This window comes from Saccostrea echinata, unplaced genomic scaffold (genome assembly GCF_033153115.1).
Source record: "Saccostrea echinata isolate AGI-Se365-2 ecotype Australia unplaced genomic scaffold, CSIRO_AGI_Sech_v1 ptg000034l, whole genome shotgun sequence".
NCBI classification, from domain to species: domain Eukaryota; kingdom Metazoa; phylum Mollusca; class Bivalvia; order Ostreida; family Ostreidae; genus Saccostrea; species Saccostrea echinata.
This window is the reverse complement of record NW_026889783.1, coordinates 3,839,123-3,860,053: the sequence shown is the minus strand read 5'-3', so window position 1 is coordinate 3,860,053 and position 20,931 is coordinate 3,839,123. Positions and strand designations below refer to the sequence as shown.

The window sequence follows — 20,931 nt, the reverse complement described above, 5'->3', positions numbered from 1 at the left end:
GCAATCTATTGGAAGATCGAGTTTGTAATGTTCTGAGATTGTAGCTTGATCATGTTGATATGGTCTAAAGAAATTATATTAGAATCGAATAGTAAATTGGATGGACAATATCTGGTTGCCCATCCAAATGTTTTTCAGATCATTGAACTGAAAACTAGTAACTAGATGCCATCTTAACTTTAAAAAAAAATGTTGTTGATTAAGCTATATAGCTTGATTTAGCTATATAGCTTTATTAAGCTATTCAGAATAGCTTGATTTATCACACTTTTTTTTCAAATGTGTTATTTTCCAAGTATGCACAAAAAGTCGCACCTTGGTGCAGTGATGATATTCAACCTTGAACTCTTATGAAAATAATGTATGTAAAAATCACTAATCAAATTGTGTCTCCTTAAGAGACTTTGTACTCAAAGTTCTAAAAGTTTTGGGGCTATATAAAGCAATTGATACAGTTACTTCTTTGATGAAATTATAAAGGAGGCCAATTATGGTCAACAAGATAATTGATTGGTAATAATTCAGTACAATGAGAAGCAATCATACTTATCCATGCCTCAACGCACACAAGGTAGTGTACAGTTACCCAAACAATGGAAATTCATCTTTTGCTTAAAAGTATTCAAATGCTGCAATGTTAGAACTATCTTTGATTTGAATTGTTGATTTGATAACCCATATTACATATATGAATATAGTCAAATACTTGTGACTTTTTGTCTATTTTGTACAAATAACATTTTTGTGAAAACCTGCATATAAATAGCTTTATCAAGCTATTTTGAATAGCTTAATAAAGCTATGTAGCTATTTTAAGCTATATAGCTTAATCAAGAGATTGTGCTGGACCTGTTGAATATCCACAATTCAGATTAAAATATATATTTTACAATGTAGACCTATATCAGTTCAGATTAAAATATATTTTGCAATGTATATCAATTTCAGAAAGAAGAAAAACAACTGGAACAAACAGTGGAATCTCTTATTCAGAGAGTCCAGGACATAAAGAATTCCATTGCAAATTTTCTTCTGAAACTGGAAAATGAATACAACACCTTACAATGGTATGTGAATATTGCACAGCCACTGGAAGTAAATGTAAATATAGAGTATGTGTGTGCTTTTAATACACACTTGTATTTTATTACAATATTCATTAACTTTCAGTGTCCATGGTGAAGGTAACTGAATTTCATATAAGGTTTTTGTAATTTTTAGCCTTTCTAATAAATTGGAGAAGGTATTTTCTGATGAGAAGGTTCAACAAAATGGGTGTTTTTCAGAATCAGCTTATAATGCATTTCAAATTAAGGACCCTCTATACACTGACGAAAAATGTTTTTTGGACTTTGAGAAAATTATATAGTGTAAAGGAGGATATTTTGAATTTAACTAATTCATTTTTAATATAGGGAGTGTGCCTTTTTTATCCAGGAAAAATCTTCAAAGATAATGAAGTAGTTATAAATAAAATTCGCTTTTTCTTACTCAAATGGAGAAAATACATGTAAATAAATTTTTCAACTTCTCTATCTTGGTCTAATATAATGTTTGCAATACTTGGATTTATTTTAAATTATGTCATACAGTGCAGATTGCAATTTATTCTACTTCTATATCAAATGAATGGTCAGTCTAACTACACAAAAGTACCTTGAAATTAGGGTGAAGTGTAGAGAGGGTCCTTAAATAAAAATGAAGTGTATATGATCTACAAAAATCGGAAAATATTCAGTAAGTTATAGATCTCTGATTTGGTCTGACGATTTCAAAATTTATTGGATGCTGTAATTCACTTGTGGAAATGTTGATCGAATTCAATAATGTCTTTTATTTGAACTTATTTCACATAATATTTCAAGACACTTGCATTGTTTGCTTATACTAAAAAGTATATTTATTAGCCCCACTAATGAAATTGAATATACTTAACTTCTATTATTGCACTTTTGGATACATTTGTTGATTTTTATTTTGTTGCTTTTTTAATAGGCCCACAATGCTTGATAACTTTGCTCTTCTATCTGGGCAGCTGAACACCCTTGGAAAACTTCTCAGAAATGAAAAAGTTCCACCATTAAGAAATTCTGTGCTTCTCCCAATAGCTTTATCTGGTGACAGAGACCAAGAGTTGGAGGTAAGTAAATTTATTTATTTTATTCAATAATTGTATAGATTAATTACTTACACAAAAACATCACAGGTTCATCCCACAACACCTTGAAAAATAAAAATACTTTAAGTAAATAAGATTGCCAGATTAGAAATTGTATTAGTTAGTATACAACATGCAGAGCAGCAATAAACATAAAAATATTGTAACTGAGGATGGCACTTGAGATTTTCACCTTAGAAGAACTGCAGAATCTGATAATCATTCATTTATTTATACATACATTTGCTTTCTGAAATTGATAATAAGTTTACATATCTATGTCATTCAATTCATTTTTCCAGTACAATGAAAACTTAAAGATCAGGGCTGCATTCAAGATCATGGCAGGTATCTAGATCTATGATCTTGAACAATATGCAAACTTAGCTGCTATACATAGGGATAACAAGCAGTAATTAATGCAGTGCATTCCATAAACCTAAAATACCTTGTTAGCAGCTGGGCTATTAGCTATGATCTTGACCACAGTCCATGTTTTATCATTTTGAATTGAATGCTCCTAGGCAGCATATTTTGTTCAGCAACATATTGTGTCAAATATGGAGGGCAACAAGGATTCCAAGAAAAGAAATCATGATAAATGACAACAGAAATTTCTTAAATTATTTTTATTTCTAGAAAGTGACTGAGAGAAGAGTAATAGCTTTCAATGCTGATGTTGTGCCCCATTATCTGAGAACCAAACCAGAGCCAGATGTAGAGGAACGATTACAACCAGTTTTAAGCCGTGCATCCACTTTGTCACCTGAAATGGCCCAGGTATAGATCTACCTAGACAGAGTTTTACTATAATGTGCCTTTCAAAGAAATACTTGATATCACAATAACTTACTTAACGAAACTCTTTCATAGTGGAGGTAGGAAATGTTTCTTGGCAGGGGATAATGTGCTGCTGAATATAATGCAAGATCAATCATTGTGGATTTTTTAAGCACAGAAAAGAAAGAAGTCCCGGTGAAATATCTTGCTGAACATCTGCTGAACTACGCTTATAAAATTTAAGTGGAGTTAATCCTCATGTGTTACATTTTTGTTGAAATTTTTAATGAACTTTCTGATAATCGTTACTTTTGGAAGCTGATAAAACACTCTAAACATTCCTTATTAAGGCTGAAAAAAAATTCCTAGATTCTCATTCAAAATTTTTGAAAAATCAAGGCTGGCGGGTGGATTTTATTTTATATTTTTTGTTTTATGCATTCAATGTGTAGATTTTTTGTTGACCTGATCAATCAGTGCAGATTTATCTATAATGCCGGAATAAAAGTCACAGTAGAGGTCCATTTAAATCTGCATATCCCTTAATACACATCATCACCAATCTTTCACAACCAATGATCCTTGTTTAATACATATATATTACTTCAATTACCGCTTCAATTACCATCTTCATGATCTTGTCAGCTGTCAAAATCATGCCAACATTCATGGGATTTATAACAAAAGTTGCATGGTAGTTGAATACTGATCCCGATCAGAATCAAGATGAAATAAAACAGAAATTAAAAAAATCAAGGTGAGGGTAAAAAATCGGGGCGGGCGGGGATGAGAATCTAGGAATTTATTTATTATGGCCTAAACAACCTACTGTTTAAAGTTCAATCCTTGGCAATATATTGTACTTTCGGCATACTGATTGTTCGAAGCATTCAATTGTCACTAGCACACACGATGTTATGCCCCAGAAATCCTGCAAGATTAAGATCTCTATCGACTTCCTTGCAAAAGACCAGCCATATAATAGATGACCACAAGTAATCATGAAAATAAGAATCCTGCTTGTTTTTAAGACCTTATGAAAGTAAAAGAATTAATGTTATGTAGCCTATTTTTTGTTTGAAAAAGAAAAGCAATATTTATGCCTTTAAAAAATACCAAATATAGCTCCAAACTGAAGATGACTTCATATATTTTAACAATAAAAATGACTCTAATTGTATATATATTATGCAGAAACAGATCAATAATATGAACAAGATGACCAGTAACATTGTGGATATCATCAAGTCTCACCAGGAAACCATGGAAAAGGAAGCCAGTGAGTCACAGCTTGTCAAGCTTGGATTTCTGAATAAATGGGAACAACTAATCCCATATACCTGAGAAAGATGTTCTACAAACTGTAAATTAGAAAGAAAAATCCTTTCATTTATGTTTTGATAAATTAACTCACTTTGCTATATATATAGATTTATGCTAAGGGCATGTGATGTCTACAAACTCCATCATTTTCTTTGAAGCTGTTCCACATTAGAGTTGTTTTCTTCCACAGATCAGAAATCCTCTCTCTCCCAGACATCATCACAGGCTGATACAAATACACTTCTGTCAGCAGTTCTAACAGGGAAAGGGTTCAAGTCAGCTAGTATGAGGCGAGCAGAGATGTCACAGCAACAGAGCATGCAACCTCAGCAACAAGCAGCACAGCAGAAACCACAAGGTGCATATACATGTGTAACATGTATAATGTTTATTTACAGTCTGAGCCTATTTAGTTCAATATCAGCAGGTCATTTTGAATACAGTGTATAGTGTTATTTCTGTTGGCGGATGTTAAATTCTATATTGTTATTGCATTGATTAATTATTTCATTTTTGTCTTTATGCTTCAATATTTTTTTGTTTTAGGAAACAACTTAGGAAAAGTTCACAGTTCAATAAAGACCAACATTAAGCAGGGCTCAAGTTCTCATCCCTACCAGAGAAACTAAGACCAAGGACTGTGAATCTGATGAATCAGTGAACAAATTCTGATTATGCTGGTGTTGATGACTTGTTAAATTGTTGAACACTGAGAAGGCAAGCAAAGGAAAATCATAAGTGAAATGCAGTATGATACTTTGGAAGTGAAAGATATAGAATTTCAAAAATGATGAGAAAAAAACATTACATAAATGTATTTCTTGTTGGTGCTGAAATAAAAACCTTAAAAACACATGTATAAGAGTTTTATATAAAATACTACAGTTAAAACCTTCAACAAAAGATTGAAAACTAGATGCTCTCATATGACAATAATACTTGTATTCGCATTGTATTTACGGTAACGTGTGGGTTCGCCCCGATTACATGTTCACTTTGAGTTGTTTCGCCTCGAGTAGTTTCGTCCCCATTATACCTGTAACTTCTCATTAAAGTTGTCAAATTTTTGCACATGAGGATTTTTGCAGGCTAGTGTCACCTTGTTTGCTTTCTTTTACATGTCAGTGGCATCAGAAGAAAATTGAAGGTGGAGGGGATGGGGGCTAAACCAACCAAAAAACGTTGGGGGGGGGGGGGGGGGGGGTAAGTCCCAATTTTCAATGCCTGCATTATGTCTGTTTTTGCAAAAAAAGGGGGAGGGGCTTAGCCTCCTCTCTGGTTCCGACGCCTATGCATGTTTGTTCTGGCACCAAATTTGTCCTTGTTAATTCTTCTCTCACCACGTTTGATTTTCTGTGAACTTTTTATGTTCTATCCAAAGAAAGTAAGCATATCTTTTTCACTCTTTCTTACTGTATTATGTAGTACTATAATAGTATGAGAGCTCATTTGCAGAAATGTAATAAAACATTTTATGGAAAATTTTCCGAGGAAATGTGATACGTCATACTCTCCTTCTTCATGGAGAACTAGCGGAGTGGTCACAATAATTATTCTTTAATGCAAATTAATACTTGTATCAAATTAAATTGAAAATGCTCTGTTAAACAAACGGACCATGGGCAATCTAATTAAAATTAGATCAAATAGATCGCTACACTAAGCTATCTAGCGGATCAAAGATCTAATTTTAATTGGATTGGACCACGGGCCTCCTGTGTTAGTATTTCAAATAATAAATTCATTGTCTAAAATTAAAGAATTTAATGAATCATAAATTCTGTTTAAGAAAGAGCACGGAAAGGTTTTTCTTTATAAAAGGGGCGTTTTTTTTTTAAATTTGGCTACTATTTAGCCCCCCTTTCAAGAGCGGGTCTTATGAAAATACGAAATTTTATTTCACATCTGCAGGACATCACCAGTCATATTCCAAAAGTTTGAGGAGTTCTGTGAAAATGGTTTTGAGAAAAATCACTTTTTCGACCCCAATTTGGTCTTAAGAATTAAAATGAAAATTCCAAACCTAATGCACATCTACGTTACACCACCAGTCATATTCCAAAAGATGATTAGGCTACTGCGCAAAATATGAGAGGAGTTCTGGAAACCAAATCTTCGTAGAAAGGGGGGGAAGGGGTGTCGAGAGAGAGAGAGGGATCCATTGTATCCCCAAGTACTCGATAACATTCTAGCCAAGTTGTTTATTTGATAAACCCCATTAATTAGGGCTACATCCTTATCATTACATACATAAATAGACTATTTTATCGAACTTTAAACCTGAACTTAATCATTAGTTTTAATTAATTTTGTTACCTTTGACATTTTGCCATCTTTTACTTCACGTCCTTTTCATATCACTACACGAGTACAACCTGGAGAGGTCATCGATGAGTTGTTCTCTAGTGGAATCATTGGTGCTACAGCACTTAGAAAATACATCGAACCGAACTCGGAGTTCAAAGGCAGTAAGGTATGGAAGTACGTCTTTGATAATCTGAAAAGTTTACAGAGAAATGAGATTCATGTTTCCAAAATGATGCAAGAAGCTCTTGCAAAGAAATACTCTGATATCGCAGAAAGTCGCCAGCTTCGTTTAGAGTGTTCTTGGGACTGCACTTGTGAGGCAATGGATCCGTCTACACAAGGACGTCTCCACTCCATTAGTGATGCGAGCTCCGTCATCGCCCGAAAATGTGAATCCCGTTCGAATACCCCCGACATTTTGTTTGAGACACCATTTTCCACCAAGAAGTCCGAGGAAAAGTTAACTCAACCAGAAGAAAAGATAGTTTCACCTCTCCATACCCAGAATCCAGAAATTGTAGTCACTGCAGAAGAAAGTGTGCCGGGTAATGGGGGCAGGACGGAGTCAGGGTATTTCGATGTAGACACTGAAGATTCGTCTTTAATCACTGTACCCAAAACAATAACAAAAAAGAACTCGGAACAACTATTAAGACCTCCCCAAACTGAATACACCACAAGGAGCATCATAGATATTTCAAATACTTATCAACGAAAAGAAGACAGACAGGATGAAATTATTTACAAAAACCCATGTTTTGATGGTTTCATATTTTCAACTACTATCCATGGTGAAATACACCAAAAAATTGGCCCAGAAAAGGAGGATATGTGGAAAACGTTCTTCCCTAAGAGAAAGTCGGCTGGTGAATCGGGAGAGTCTATCGTTTGATTGTATATATTTAAAGAATTAATCATTGTATATAATTGTTGACCATTCTTACCTGTGGAGATATTGTCAAATACCAGACATAAAAACATTGTTTTATCGCACTAACATTTATTTAAATGTTTTTTTTTTTCAAGTACGGAAGGGTTGTTTTTGTAAATAACTAAATATTTAATGCTTTCAACAAGTTAACTTGGAACTTGCTATGAGGAAATTCCACTTCAATTCTATTCTCTTCACTGGTCTCAGTGAAATCCACCCTTTTCAGCTTTTATCGAATCCCCAATTGTACAAAGCATACTGATACATGTATTTGCATGCGAAGAAAATTAAATATTGCCCTATCCGGAATGTTAATTGCAAGTATGTAATGACCACGATTGTATATCCAACTTACATCTTACGCCAAGTTGTAGTAAATAACAATGCTTACTGAAAGATTTTTTTCAGTATAATTTTGAGACAAAGCGTTTACCAATGAATTTAACGTTATACATTTATTGACTGGGTTCGAGGGCAACATGCATTTTGTCGAACCCAAGAACCAAACTGTTTGCCAAAGGGCGTTAGGCCAAAGGCAAACAGTTTGGTTCGAGGGGTCTACAAAACGCATTTTGCCCGAGAACACAGTCAACAAGTGTTTTGTTATACCTTTTACTTTTTATTTTGACATAACATGATGTAAATTTTGTTTACCCCTACTGCGGTTTAAACTTGGTCAATTCAATAAAGTTCTGTCGAACTCTAACGAATGCAAATAAGATACAGCTGACCCCGTCCAAACTGTGACGTAAGCGGTCCAACATCTTATCGACATGTCCAATATCTCGCTCTGTAGTCAAACATCGATTTTTTTTAATGACCGCTCAGTAAAACATTGGAAATCTCTCAGTTGATTCGATACGCCAGAGCATGCTCTACGTATGAACAATTTCTAAAACGAGGTAAGTTATTGACAAACAAGTTGATGAAACAAGAATATCAGAAGTCTCGTTTATAGTCATCATTTCGTAAGTTCTATGGTCGATACAATTACATAATCAGCAAATACAATCTATCATTAATTCAAATGCTAACTGACGTTTTTCATACTAATTGTTAGGTCATTATTTACACACAATGAATTGTCTACGGATTTTCCCGATCATGACAAGGAGCACACGGCGGGGGTGACCGGTCGGCAGGGGATGCTTACTCCTCCATGGCACCTGATCCCACCTCTGATGTCTTAGAGGTCCGTGTTTGCTCTGCTTATTTTTTAACGTCCGTGTTTGCTCTGCTTATTTTGTAATGTTTAATGGACTTTTGAGCTTGAATACTGTTCGTTATCTCCACATATTTCATGTTAGACTTGTTTTAGTATAGAATTATATAGGATACAATTTTTAAAGGTATAACAAAATAAATTATAAAAATTTTCAAAAAAAAAAATTACAAGTGGTTTAAGTTATACATTTACTATTCTCTCATTTTATTTTAGGGACTTTCTCTCTCTCTCTCTCTCTCTAATATATATATATATATATATATATATATATATATATATATATATATATATATATATATATATATATATATATATATATATATATATATATATATATATATATATATATATATATATATGTATGTATGTATGTATGTATGTATGTATAAAATAATAGAACGCCGATTAAAACTCTACCGGTTTCAATTATATTTACATTACAAGTGTATTTTGCATATAAAATGTGTGGAAATTTATGGCATTCAAAACACCATGACACGGACAGGGGTAAGCGTTAGCGCGTTATGAAAATTTTGTTTGCACCCACCGTTGCAGTTATGAGACTATATCTTTCAAAAAATAGTGATTCAATGCTTATATTTACATTTTTTAACTCCTTGCCTTGACTGCAAATCTTATTTATATTTCAAAACCCCTGTATTATCCTTTGGGTAAGTTACAATTAAAAGAAGGGCCATTGCAACAGCCTCTGTTCAATGTGAGCGTGAATTTTGATTTTCGCTTTATGAAGTTGCAATTCTACGGCGTTCGACGTTTGTGACGTCAAAATAAAACGCATACTTTAACCTTTTGACCCCCTGTCCGTGTTTTAGTATTTTGAATGCCGTAGCCTTCCTCACACTTTATAAGCAAAATACATGTGGAATGTAAATATAGCAATATGTCAAAACTCCTGATGATACAATTGAAACCGGTAGAGTTTTATCGGCATTCTGTTATTTGTTATTTTTTATTATTTGAATACTTGTGTGGATTTCTTTCTCATACTTTGGATTATATATATATATATATATATATATATATATATATATATATATATATATATATATATATATATATATATATATATATATATATATATATATATATATATATTGCGGCACTTGACTAATGCCCTTGATGTCCATGTGAACTTTAGTTAGATACTAGAAATTTCCGTCGACGACCCCCCCAAAAAACCTTTCACTTTTCGACAGTTGACGCAGTTATACATTCCGGATCATGGTGCGTTAGTGCGCATAAATTATGTCAACCCTATATTAAAAAATACTGCAAAGAGGAAGCCTATTACAACAGCCGTGTCTGTGTACGCAGAGCACATAATTTTTTTCCCCGTTAAATATGGCTATCACGGTTCATCTCCAAGTAAGTGATCACTTCTACATATTTGAAACACGACGGAAGATTGTATTTTAAATAATCATTCGTGACTTTATGTTAAGCTTTTATGTCTTCATTTTTGTCGCTGTGTTGACATGTATTTTTGGTTGAAATTTGTCGTCAAAAACAGTATACTGTCAATGTTTAAAAACAGCAAATATCTTTCAAAAGGAAAAGTTAACATGATGATAATACATGTATTAACAATTTTTTTTATTAAACGGTATATTGTGCAAATCGTCTTTTAGGGCTATGAAACACTTTCAAATCAGCAAAATATATACTGTATATCTAGATTTAATTTCTAAAAACTGTAGTGTATCGGTGAAAATTGCTGAAGCGTATAAATATTTTAATATTTTCGGGAAAATGATAAGAAAATAACAGTATTTTCCGTCGGTGGCCGTAAATCTAATGAAACGTCACTTTGTTAGGGATTCGGAGACAGCACCAGTGTACCATGTTCTGAGTATTTGTTATCGTATACGATATAGTGTGATACATATATTATTTTTGAGATTCAGAAATGTTTCGAAGAGGGGTTTGGGAACATCAGCAGTAAGATCATAAGCTGAGTCGTTAGCATGATTAGAGGCTACTGCCACCATCATTACTTTTAAAGAGGAGGAGGACAAACGTATATTTTGCTTTTTGATCTGAGTAAATATATCCCGAAAATAATGGAGTTAAATAATCAAATCTCTTTTTTTTTCTTTTTGCTTATCAAAAATTTAACTTGGTTGACCCCCATCCCTTTTAACTTTGTGACTAAACTTATGCGATTGTCCGCAATGGACCAAAATGATAAAACCTCATTTTAAGTAATAAGGAGTCAAATATGAACTACAGATATTGACATTTTATCTGATACTATGCCTTGATTCACTGCTTACTTTTTTTGAGGGAGAAGAGAATCAAATGTGTGGAGATTCACGTCTATGTGGCGGATCCAATGTTTACCACATGATTACACAACATCAAACATTTACAGAGTTTATATATATAACCAGTGTTACTTTCATATATTGTTCCTTTCGATGCATCCACAAATAGGGCCAGGACTCAGTACTACATGTATTTAGGAATAGGACAGCGAAACCTGAGTGGTGGGACACCTTTTCATTTATTATTTTACTCATCACAATATTCATTATGAATTCTATGCAAGCATATATTTTTTATTTAAAGCAATATGAGCTGCATTTTTGAGAATTTTATTTTGCTGTTAAAATGTGCTATTATGATAAATATGTATGTACATGTAACTTAAACCTGTATAATCAAATAGACTATAATAAAGTATTACTATAGTTTATTGTTTCAAAAGAAAGATTTCTGTACAATGAAATGTATAGTATTATATAAGAAATCAATATTGTATTGGATGACAATAATGTAATTTTGCTTATATACAATCAAAGTTAAAAATTAGTTCTTCCATAGCAAATATGAACAATAGAAGTTTATAAACGGTCTTTTTCGGTCATTGAAATAGTAAATGATATTGCAACAAAAATTTCCAACATCAAAGTTGCAGCTCATATTGCTTTAAAAAAAAGATTGATGACTTTTATTGCCAAAAGAAATTATGGAAATTTTACTAGACTTGCACATACCTGGTATTTGATTTCTTCTGAATAGGAATGATTGATAATTGATATTTGCTTCACTGATGACAATCTATCTGCTCATATCCCTGCCCCCATCCCTTCAACTTCAAAACGTTTCTATTCTCTCTATAATCATATAGCAAGTATTTGACACTTCACACATGGTGCAATGCACATATGCCGTCGCTAAATTCCGAGTGATGTGACGTTTCATCAGCGGGTTCCAGTAAATGTTCTACCAAGCCCATTTCCTTGCTCCTCACTAATATATTTACAGCAGTGAAGGAGAAACTTAAGTGATACTGTACAATAGTATATATTCAAGAAGTGGTATAAATCAGATGTGGATACTCAAAAACTCCAAGGAACGTTTAGAAAATTTGAAAAATCACAAAATTTTACCAAAATCAATAAAATTAAAAACGTACGACTTTTCAACATTTTATACAACAATTCCCCACGATAAATTAAAGTCAAGGCTTTTTTGACATCAAAGACAGCTGCTTTAATGGAACTCGTAAATTTACTTACCTTGTCATTGGTTATTTATTTATTTTTATTTTTATTATTATTATATTATATTTTAATTATATTTTTATATTTATTTATTATTACCTTGTTCCAAAACATTCTGACTGTACACACAAGTACTCTGAAGTTGACGTTAAGTTTCTGATTGACAATATTTAGATAGTTTTTGGAGATCAGGTCTCTCAACAATCTGTTGGAATTCCCATGGGTACCAATCGTGCCCTCCTTATTAGCAGACCTATTCTGTATTCATATGAAGCAGAATTTACTCAGAAACTTCTACATGAGAAGAAGAAAACCCCTGCTGTGGCCTTCAACTCGACATTTCGATATATCGACGACGTATTATCAATTAACAATAGTTACTTCCATTCCTATGTCGACTCGATATATCACATTGAACTTGAAATAAAAGATGCCACACAGTCTGACACATCTGTTCCATATTTGGATATATTTTACAAGAAAAAAACTTTAATGGTAACCTAACAAAAAAAGCTTTATGATAAACGTGAGGACCAATTTTTCAATCGTTAACTTTCCTCACTTATGTAGCAATATACCCTTATCACTTGCATATGAGGTTTTTGTATCCCAGTTGATTCGATACGCAAGAGCATGCTCTACGTATGAACATTTTCTAAAACGTGGCAAGCTCTTGCCAAACAAGTTGATGAAACAAGGATATCAACAGTCTCGTTTGACGTCATCAAGTTTTATGGTGAAAACAATGACCTTGTCAGCAAATACAACCTATAATTAAGTCATATGCTGACTGACATTTTTTCAGACTAATTATTAGGCCATTATTTACACACTGAATTGTCTACGGATTTTTCCGTTTTTCCCGATCATGACAAAGAGTACACGGGGGGAGGGGAGGGGGGTGACCGGTCGGCAGGGAAACCTCACTCCTCCATGGTACCTGACCCTACCTCTGATGTTTTTGGAGGCCCGTATTTGCTCTGATCCCGATTTGTATTGTTTAAATTGACTTTGAGCTTGAATACTGTTCGTTACATCCATATTTTATTTCATAATTTTAGTAAGTCTGAACTTATCATAAATATATGCCATACATGACTTTAAATCAGTCTTAGCAATAAGAAATCATATATATGCAAATGAAAATTTTATAATTTCTTTTAATAAAAAAAATAAATCATCAATCTCTCTCCGAAATAAAAATATGTTTGCAAAGTAAACATAATAAATATTGTGATGAGTGAAATAATTTATTAATTACCGACAAGCTACCAACCCCTTCCCGGTTTCAATGTTCTTTTCCTAAATACATGTAGTACTAAGCCTATTTGTGGATACAGCGAAAGGAATGATATAAAAAAGTGACATTAGCTTTGTAAACTCTGTAAATAGTTTAAGTTTTGTCACCACACCATGTGATAAACATAGGATCCGCCATGCTCTTGAACCCCCCCCCCCCCCCAACAAAATATAAACAGTGGATCATGACAGAATATCATATAAAATAAATGTCAATATCAGCCAAACAGATCAAACTTCTTATTACTTAAAATTACAAAACATTACTTTTGCTTTATTTCATCAATCTGCATAAACTTAGTCACCAGTAGAAAAAAGGGGATGTCATCCAAGTGAAATATCTGACAAGCAAAAAGAAAGAAAAAGAGATTTGATATTTCAATTCCATTATTTTCAGGATATATTTACTACTCAGATCACAAAAGCTGTAGGAGGGGCAGAAGAATACTCTTGCCCCTCCTCAGAAGTGATAGTGGGGGTAATAGCCCCTTATGACTACGCTTCTGATATAACTGCTGATGCCTCCCCATTCCCCTTCTTGAAAACTTTAATAAAATAATTATATGTTTTACACTATATTTATTATCATATAAGAAAATACCGGGTATATGGTACATGTTTTGTGTGCGAAATGTGAAGATAACGAAAAATGATGATCTCAAAACAATCTATAAAGTATAAACAATACAAATCTGTGAACAGGGATAAAACACGGACCCCTGGAAATTCCAGAGGTTGGATCAGGTGCCAAGGAGGAGTAAGCATCCCCTGTTGACCGGTCACACACGTGTGAGTTGTATGTATTGATCAGGTAAACGGAACATTCCGTAGTTAAATTCAGTAAAAAAAAAACAAAGGCCTACCAATTGGTATGAAACACATCAGCCAAATTACGACCCAACGATAGGTTATATTTGCTAACAAGAACATCATAATCCCGAGTTAAAGGACATTTCATTAGAATTCAAGCCCCCGCGAAGTCAATAACAATATTTTCTCACCTTTTTTCCCTGGAAATATTAGTATGTTCATACCGATATACATATATATGTATTGTTGTATTGTTACATATCGACATAACTATGTTGTTATGATGAAAACTCCTGCTTTAATCAATATTTTCAAATCAATATTTTTAAAGTCGATATAACATGTAACGATAAAATCAATCAAATAAAAGAAGGAACCTTAAATTATGTTAAAATCCCCAGAAACATTTCAAAATATGTGTATAAATAAGGAGATGTAACACTTTATATGTTGATAAGACAATAAAGAACAAGGCAATGTACAAGTTATAATACAAATGTAGAGACCTATACACTTCCGTACTGTTGGGTGAGGCCCAATACGCCTTAAACTTCATTGTTATTTTTGATAGTTTTTGCTATATATGTATATGCATATTGATAGAAAGTGGGAACTGGAATATGTCTCTGTTGAAATTCTTTTTCAATTCACTAAAAAACTTTATCTTTTTCATATATTTAAAAATATTCGCTTAGAAATTGAATTCGCTGCTTTTGCTGATAACAATGCTTTATTTACGCAAATGCAAGGAACTAATTGTTCCGGGTTCGGAACCAACTATTCCATGTTAGGAACGCAATATTTCCGGGTTCAAATTTCGGATTTTTCATAACTATTTTCGTTGATATTTAGTAAATTAATCTTAATAGAAGAAAAATAAGTTCGGATTTGAATTTTTTAATAAAATACAAGGTTTAATATACTGTTCTATATGTAGTATACTTTTTTCCCAGGGGATCACAATTCCACGGAATATTACGCCGATATGTACTGTATACAGGGAAATTTTCGCCTCTTTCGCCCTCGTCAGAAGTGGGTGAATTTAAAACGGGCGAAATCAAAGTAAACAGTACCATATCTGTTTCTGGGCGAATTTAAAACAGGGCAAAACTGTTTGCAAATGTGACTTAATTATGGTCTTTACGTTAAGAACGCTAGCAATGACAAATTTGTGACCGCGTACACAACGTATATGAATCTCTCGCGGAAAAAAGTACGACTACAGTATTCCAAGCAAAGGACAATATCTACCGATTTACCATCATTTTAAAGCACAACAATCGATTTCTTGATAATCATAATATTATTTGATCATACTACGTTAGAAACTCCTTGCATTGTGAAGATTGATAAGAATAATGCATGTATCTATAGCCTTACCTTGTTTTCCTTTCGGTTATAGAAAATTTATGAAAAGCTTGAACGCATTGAAGAGAAGTTCATAAGAATTCTTTCTTTCGAGGAGAAATTGGAGAAGATTTTAAACATCACGGAATTCCTACGTGGATATCGTCCATGTAAGGATGGAACTGAAGATACGTGTCAAAAAAAGAGACAAAACTTCAAAACAAATGGAAAACTGGATGAAAACCAACAAACTTTTGAGAAGAAGAAAAGATACATGCCTGGTATTACTTGTTTTCTTACGTTTTAATGTTAATTCATGATGAAAATTTCTCTCTTATTTTATATTTCTGTGAAATAAAAAGTATAATCTTACCCTCAGATTTCCATGTCAAAGTTTTACAGAAGAACCATAAAGTGCTTGTAAATGAATTGTGTATTCGAGGGCACGTCATTGATGATCTTATTGAAAACGAGGCTATTTATCAATCGGATCAGGAAGCAATAATGTCATGCAGCTCCCAGAAGGATCAAATCAGGAGTCTTCTGATGTGTCTTTCTCATTACGGCGAAGATAATTTTCTAAAGTTCGTAACAGCTCTAGATTCAGAACGGCCAGATCTCGCTAAAAATCTCCAGAGCGATTATCAAAGACAAAAATCTGAACATCCCGAGGAAAACTTAATCTGTCTAAGGTGCTGCATTTACAATCAAGTGGACATCAAAGATGCTGTTGATGATCTCTATACTGATGGTCTTGTGGATGAATCTTTCTTGCAACGAGCGGTTGGGACTCCTTGTCGTCATGAAAGAAAACATCTTTGGAACGAGGTCTTCTCAAAAATGCAATATGCTTCAGTTGAAGATCGAAACAAGTATTACGAATCGTTACAAAATGTTATTCAAAGGAAATACAGAAGTCTTTTTTCTGACTTTTCTGATTTTGTCATTAACGAACTCACAGTGAAATGCATATGTAAGGAAAAACAGAATGGTGAACGTATTTCTTTTGACCAAGACAGTTCGAGAGAAGCAGCGACTTCATCAATAGACGTCCAAGCTTCCGGAGGAATAGAACAAACTCAGTTAAGCAAATCCCAGCCTACAAATGCAGTCACGGAAGTTCGTCGACGACCAAAGCTAAGAAAGAGACGAAATGGGAACGTCAGAGCTAAAAGCAAAACAGCAAATCTTCTGATCGCAAATGTGCTACACCACTGGTATAAAACCTTCCAGAGCCGACAAAACAAAGATCAGTCTAGTACAGAATCAAGTTTTGGGTTAAGTGAGGACGCACGGTACCAATGTTTTGTTAGGGGACATGACAGAGATTTTCATAAAGCGTATTTTTGTAAGTGCCGAACAGATAGCTGCTTTGCGTCCAGTGAAATGAACTCAACTGATTTTTCCCAGGACTCGAAAGACGATAAATAACCAAAACATCAAAATAGCAAAGACAACATCAAAATAGCATATACGTTAATACCCCATCGGAATATCGGTACGTCTGTACTCTGACGTTGGACAATGTACAATAAGTGAGGCAAGTTAGCAAGTCGAGCAAAATATCAAAGATTTGATGACATTTTGATTTAGATTCACTTTAAATGTATGTATTCCTTCAGAACAATATTATACATGTATGTAATTCCATAAAAATAACATACAGTAAATGTAAAACAGAAAAAAAGGCATTAAAGAATATAATGAAACTAAGCCTAAAATAACTTCAGAAGTGGTCGCCCGCGTGGCGCAGTGGTTAGAGCGTTCGCTCTAGAGTCGCGAAGTTGATCCTTACGTCGCGAGTTCGAATCCCATTGTGGGACGTGGAGACCGGTCCTTCGGATGAGACTGTATAAACCGAGGTCCCGTGTCGCAGTAGGTGCTGTCACGAAAACGATCCCTCACTGCTCAATGGCCGTACATGTAAGTGCCGAGTATAGGTCAAAATTTGCAGCTCTCCACCGGCAAGTGGTGGCGTCTCCATATGAGTGAAAAATTCTCGAGAGGGACATTAAACAATAAACAAACAAACAAACAAACAAACAAACTTCAGAAGTGCTAAGAAGTCAAAATATTTCAAGAATATTTCAGAATGCATTCTAGTAGGTTCAGATGTAGTAAGATTTAGCTTTTTTTCTGTAATACAAATCTTGTAAGATTACAAATAATATGAATAGTGGACTATGTACAAAAAAAGAAATCCCAGGTGACTTCGAAATAACCAAAACAACAGAATAAAATGGGAAGAATTTTAAAAGGTTAAGTGGTAAAATTAGTGGAAGCATATTGCCAGTATCATTAGCAGTTACTTTCAATGACTTCTATAGGCAGTGAACCTAATCTTGATTAAATGGTACCTGGGCTTCGAAAGGTCTTCTTTCTAATCGTTACAGTATTTAAATTCTGCATCTCATTTGCATATTCTCTGCATATTAAACAGGGAGAAGTCTGTTGTCCATTCTTAACATAATAATTATTATGCACTATGACCGGAAAAAAATTGAACAAATATACTAAGTACTTTGGACAGATGCGACTAAATTCCTCAAAAAGTTCCAAATTTCAATAACTGTTATAGATTTTAGTTGCGAAGGGGTTATAAAAAGCTTTCACTATTATACAAATTAATATTCTTTCAATTTATTTTTCTAAGATATGTTTGAAAGATATGTTAAACACACTTTTGTTTTATAGGAAGATGAAGGACGGTATAGTACGGATGTAAATACTTGCATATATCCTATTCATATTGTGTTAGATAGACGACACTGTTTCTTTGTGATAAGAATTAATAAGTCAAGTGTTTTTTAGACGGTGGCTATTTATAGCCACAGGCTATTGCTGCTGGTCTGGGCGATGAATAAACAACAGTGTAAAATGACGGGGACCCTAGCGGCAATTTTTGCAGAGACAAAATAATGAAAGTCGGGTCGTTTCGATGTTTGAAAATTAAATGTACATGGTTCTCAAGTTATATCAATGACATTTTGTTGATTGGCGCAAAGTTTAATTCCTGATATTTGCCGTTATAATATTTCTCGCCTCATGAATATTCATTAAATTACGCCGACTTAATGTTAATTCGTACAAAAACTGATTCGTATATAAGAAGTCAATTCGTATGCAAACCACAGAAGTCAATTCGTACATAAAGTTTGCTGAACGTGAAACAAATGCAAAAAGTCAGTTCGTACACACGGCCTTTTTTACGTTGTGGAAATGTAAAAATTCAATAAAATTTATTAAAAGTAAAAAATAATCTGGGAGAAAATATTTATGGATAATGGTTTCACATTACACCTTACCATCTTAGGAAATAAAATAATTATTGTTAAACCAACAGACTCTGGGCGGTTTCTTCGCTGTTGGATGTGTGACAAACGCTTATTACGAGATGTTCCCAATTTGGTATTCCCTAATTACGAGATACTCCATGCTTGGAAAGCGTCGATCCCAAAATTTCTCCATTTCCGAAAATTCAGTTAATATGATTCGAGGACTGTTGCAGAACTTGTTGCAGAACTGCATGAAATTTATTAACGCAAAAATTAAACTAAAATTGTCTCCTTTATTCAAACATATTTTAAAAAAAGAATCTAACTAAAGGAATCAGTCTACATAAAAAATTTAGCATGTTTTATTTCATAAATTTGACGATCAACATTTCGATTGACCAACACGCGAAGTTAAACTATGTCTTAGGAAAACATTTACAGGCAATATACAGGTAACATCCTGTGTATATAGGTAGGTATACACAAGCCAGCTTGGTTCCCTCGGGGCTTCACAGCCGTTTCAATTAAGCTCCACCCCACATCAAACTTACCTGAGGAAAACCGACCGGTTGAAAACCTCGGCCTTTAAATTTTTATTTGAGACGTTTTGTGGAATTTTTATACAATGATACTTATACAGTTTATTGAAATTTTACGTGTCTTTTCATTATTTGAATTTCTAGTATCTGTTGACGATACTATATTAGAAAAAGATATATTTTCGGAATGGAAAAAAAATCACGTCCTCTTAAAGTTTACATAAAAGAGAGTTGTAGAAGGCAGATACGATGCCATTTTGCAAAGTTTATTACGGTTCTATCTGAAAACAAAAGTCATTGCCTAATTATCTCGGACACAAAAACTACTGAAAGGATGCTAATTTATCAAAGCTATAATTACAGGACTGTGACGAACAAAAGTTATCCGTATATTTCATTTGTATTTGAAAATTCTATCGTGCCTCGAATAAAATTTACCCTTTAAAAAGTGTAAGAAAAAAGCTACACAAATACATGTACATGAAATATTAGGATTTTCTTGCGAATTCAGTTGACTTAATATAGGGCAGTCTTCTCCTGCATGTGTTTTCAAAACTTCGTATTACGCAATGACTAGCGGGGTCAGGGCATAATAAGATATTAAGAGAAATAGAGGGTGAAAGATATTTTATTATTCTGTTCTTCTTTTTTTTTTTCGAACAGTATATATATATATATCAAACAAAAAGGTAAAACTACTGTACAATTCTCGAAGTCTTTCAACCTTATTGAAATAAGTAAATTACTGGAAATTTGGCAAAAATGGGGATCCAAAGATAAAGTCTATTTCATTATCTTTCAGCATATGATTTATGTCGCACAATCTACAGTACAACGCCAAAAGTGATTCATCATTTCCCTTTTTACCATATAATTTAAGAAAAGTTAGTTTTTGTTTAAAAAAAATATTGTGAGTTCAATTTTATTCCAGATTAGCAAAATTTGATAATTAACCACAGAGTATAAGATTTTAAATTATAAAATCACAATTTCTAACTTCAAAACACTACGATTTCATGACACTTTTTGTTGTAAAATTTAACTTTTTCATTTGATACTTGATATCGCTGAAATGCATGCTGATAAGATTATTTTCAAATTATGCGAAGAAAGTACAATGAATTCGGAATTTACTGATACTCGCTCATATCTGCAACTCACAATAGGTTTATTAATTGTTCCTCAAATTTCTCAATCACATTTCTGCTAAAAAAAAAAATGCACATCTAACTTGGAAGAGCGCCTAAATGGAACCACACATGCATGTATCCAGTAATTAGAGCGTTTGCTCTAGAGTCAAGGAGTAAGGAGTCGATCCTTAGGTCGCGGGTTCGAATCCCACTGCGGGACGTGGAGACCGGTCCTTCGGATGAGACCGTTAAACTGAGGTCCCGTGTCGCAGTAAGTGCT

At 33.5% G+C, this 20,931-nt stretch overlaps 2 protein-coding genes across 2 annotated transcripts; both read left to right on the top strand.

The window, feature by feature from the left end:
* The first annotated feature begins 941 nt into the window (after nt 1-941).
* LOC133199578 (mediator of RNA polymerase II transcription subunit 8-A-like) lies at nt 942-5,116 on the top strand. The gene is made up of 6 exons (XM_061335394.1): nt 942-1,067; nt 1,996-2,140; nt 2,798-2,938; nt 4,133-4,217; nt 4,452-4,619; nt 4,808-5,116. Exons 2-6 carry the CDS (start codon nt 2,003-2,005, stop codon nt 4,888-4,890), a joined length of 615 nt encoding a protein of 204 aa, XP_061191378.1. The 5' UTR covers nt 942-1,067; nt 1,996-2,002; the 3' UTR covers nt 4,891-5,116.
* A 4,916-nt stretch (nt 5,117-10,032) lies between these two features.
* On the top strand, nt 10,033-17,416 carry LOC133199397 (uncharacterized). The gene is made up of 3 exons (XM_061335200.1): nt 10,033-10,110; nt 15,763-15,988; nt 16,087-17,416. Exons 1-3 carry the CDS (start codon nt 10,087-10,089, stop codon nt 17,136-17,138), a joined length of 1,302 nt encoding a protein of 433 aa, XP_061191184.1. The 5' UTR covers nt 10,033-10,086; the 3' UTR covers nt 17,139-17,416.
* Nucleotides 17,417-20,931: the final 3,515 nt, after the last annotated feature.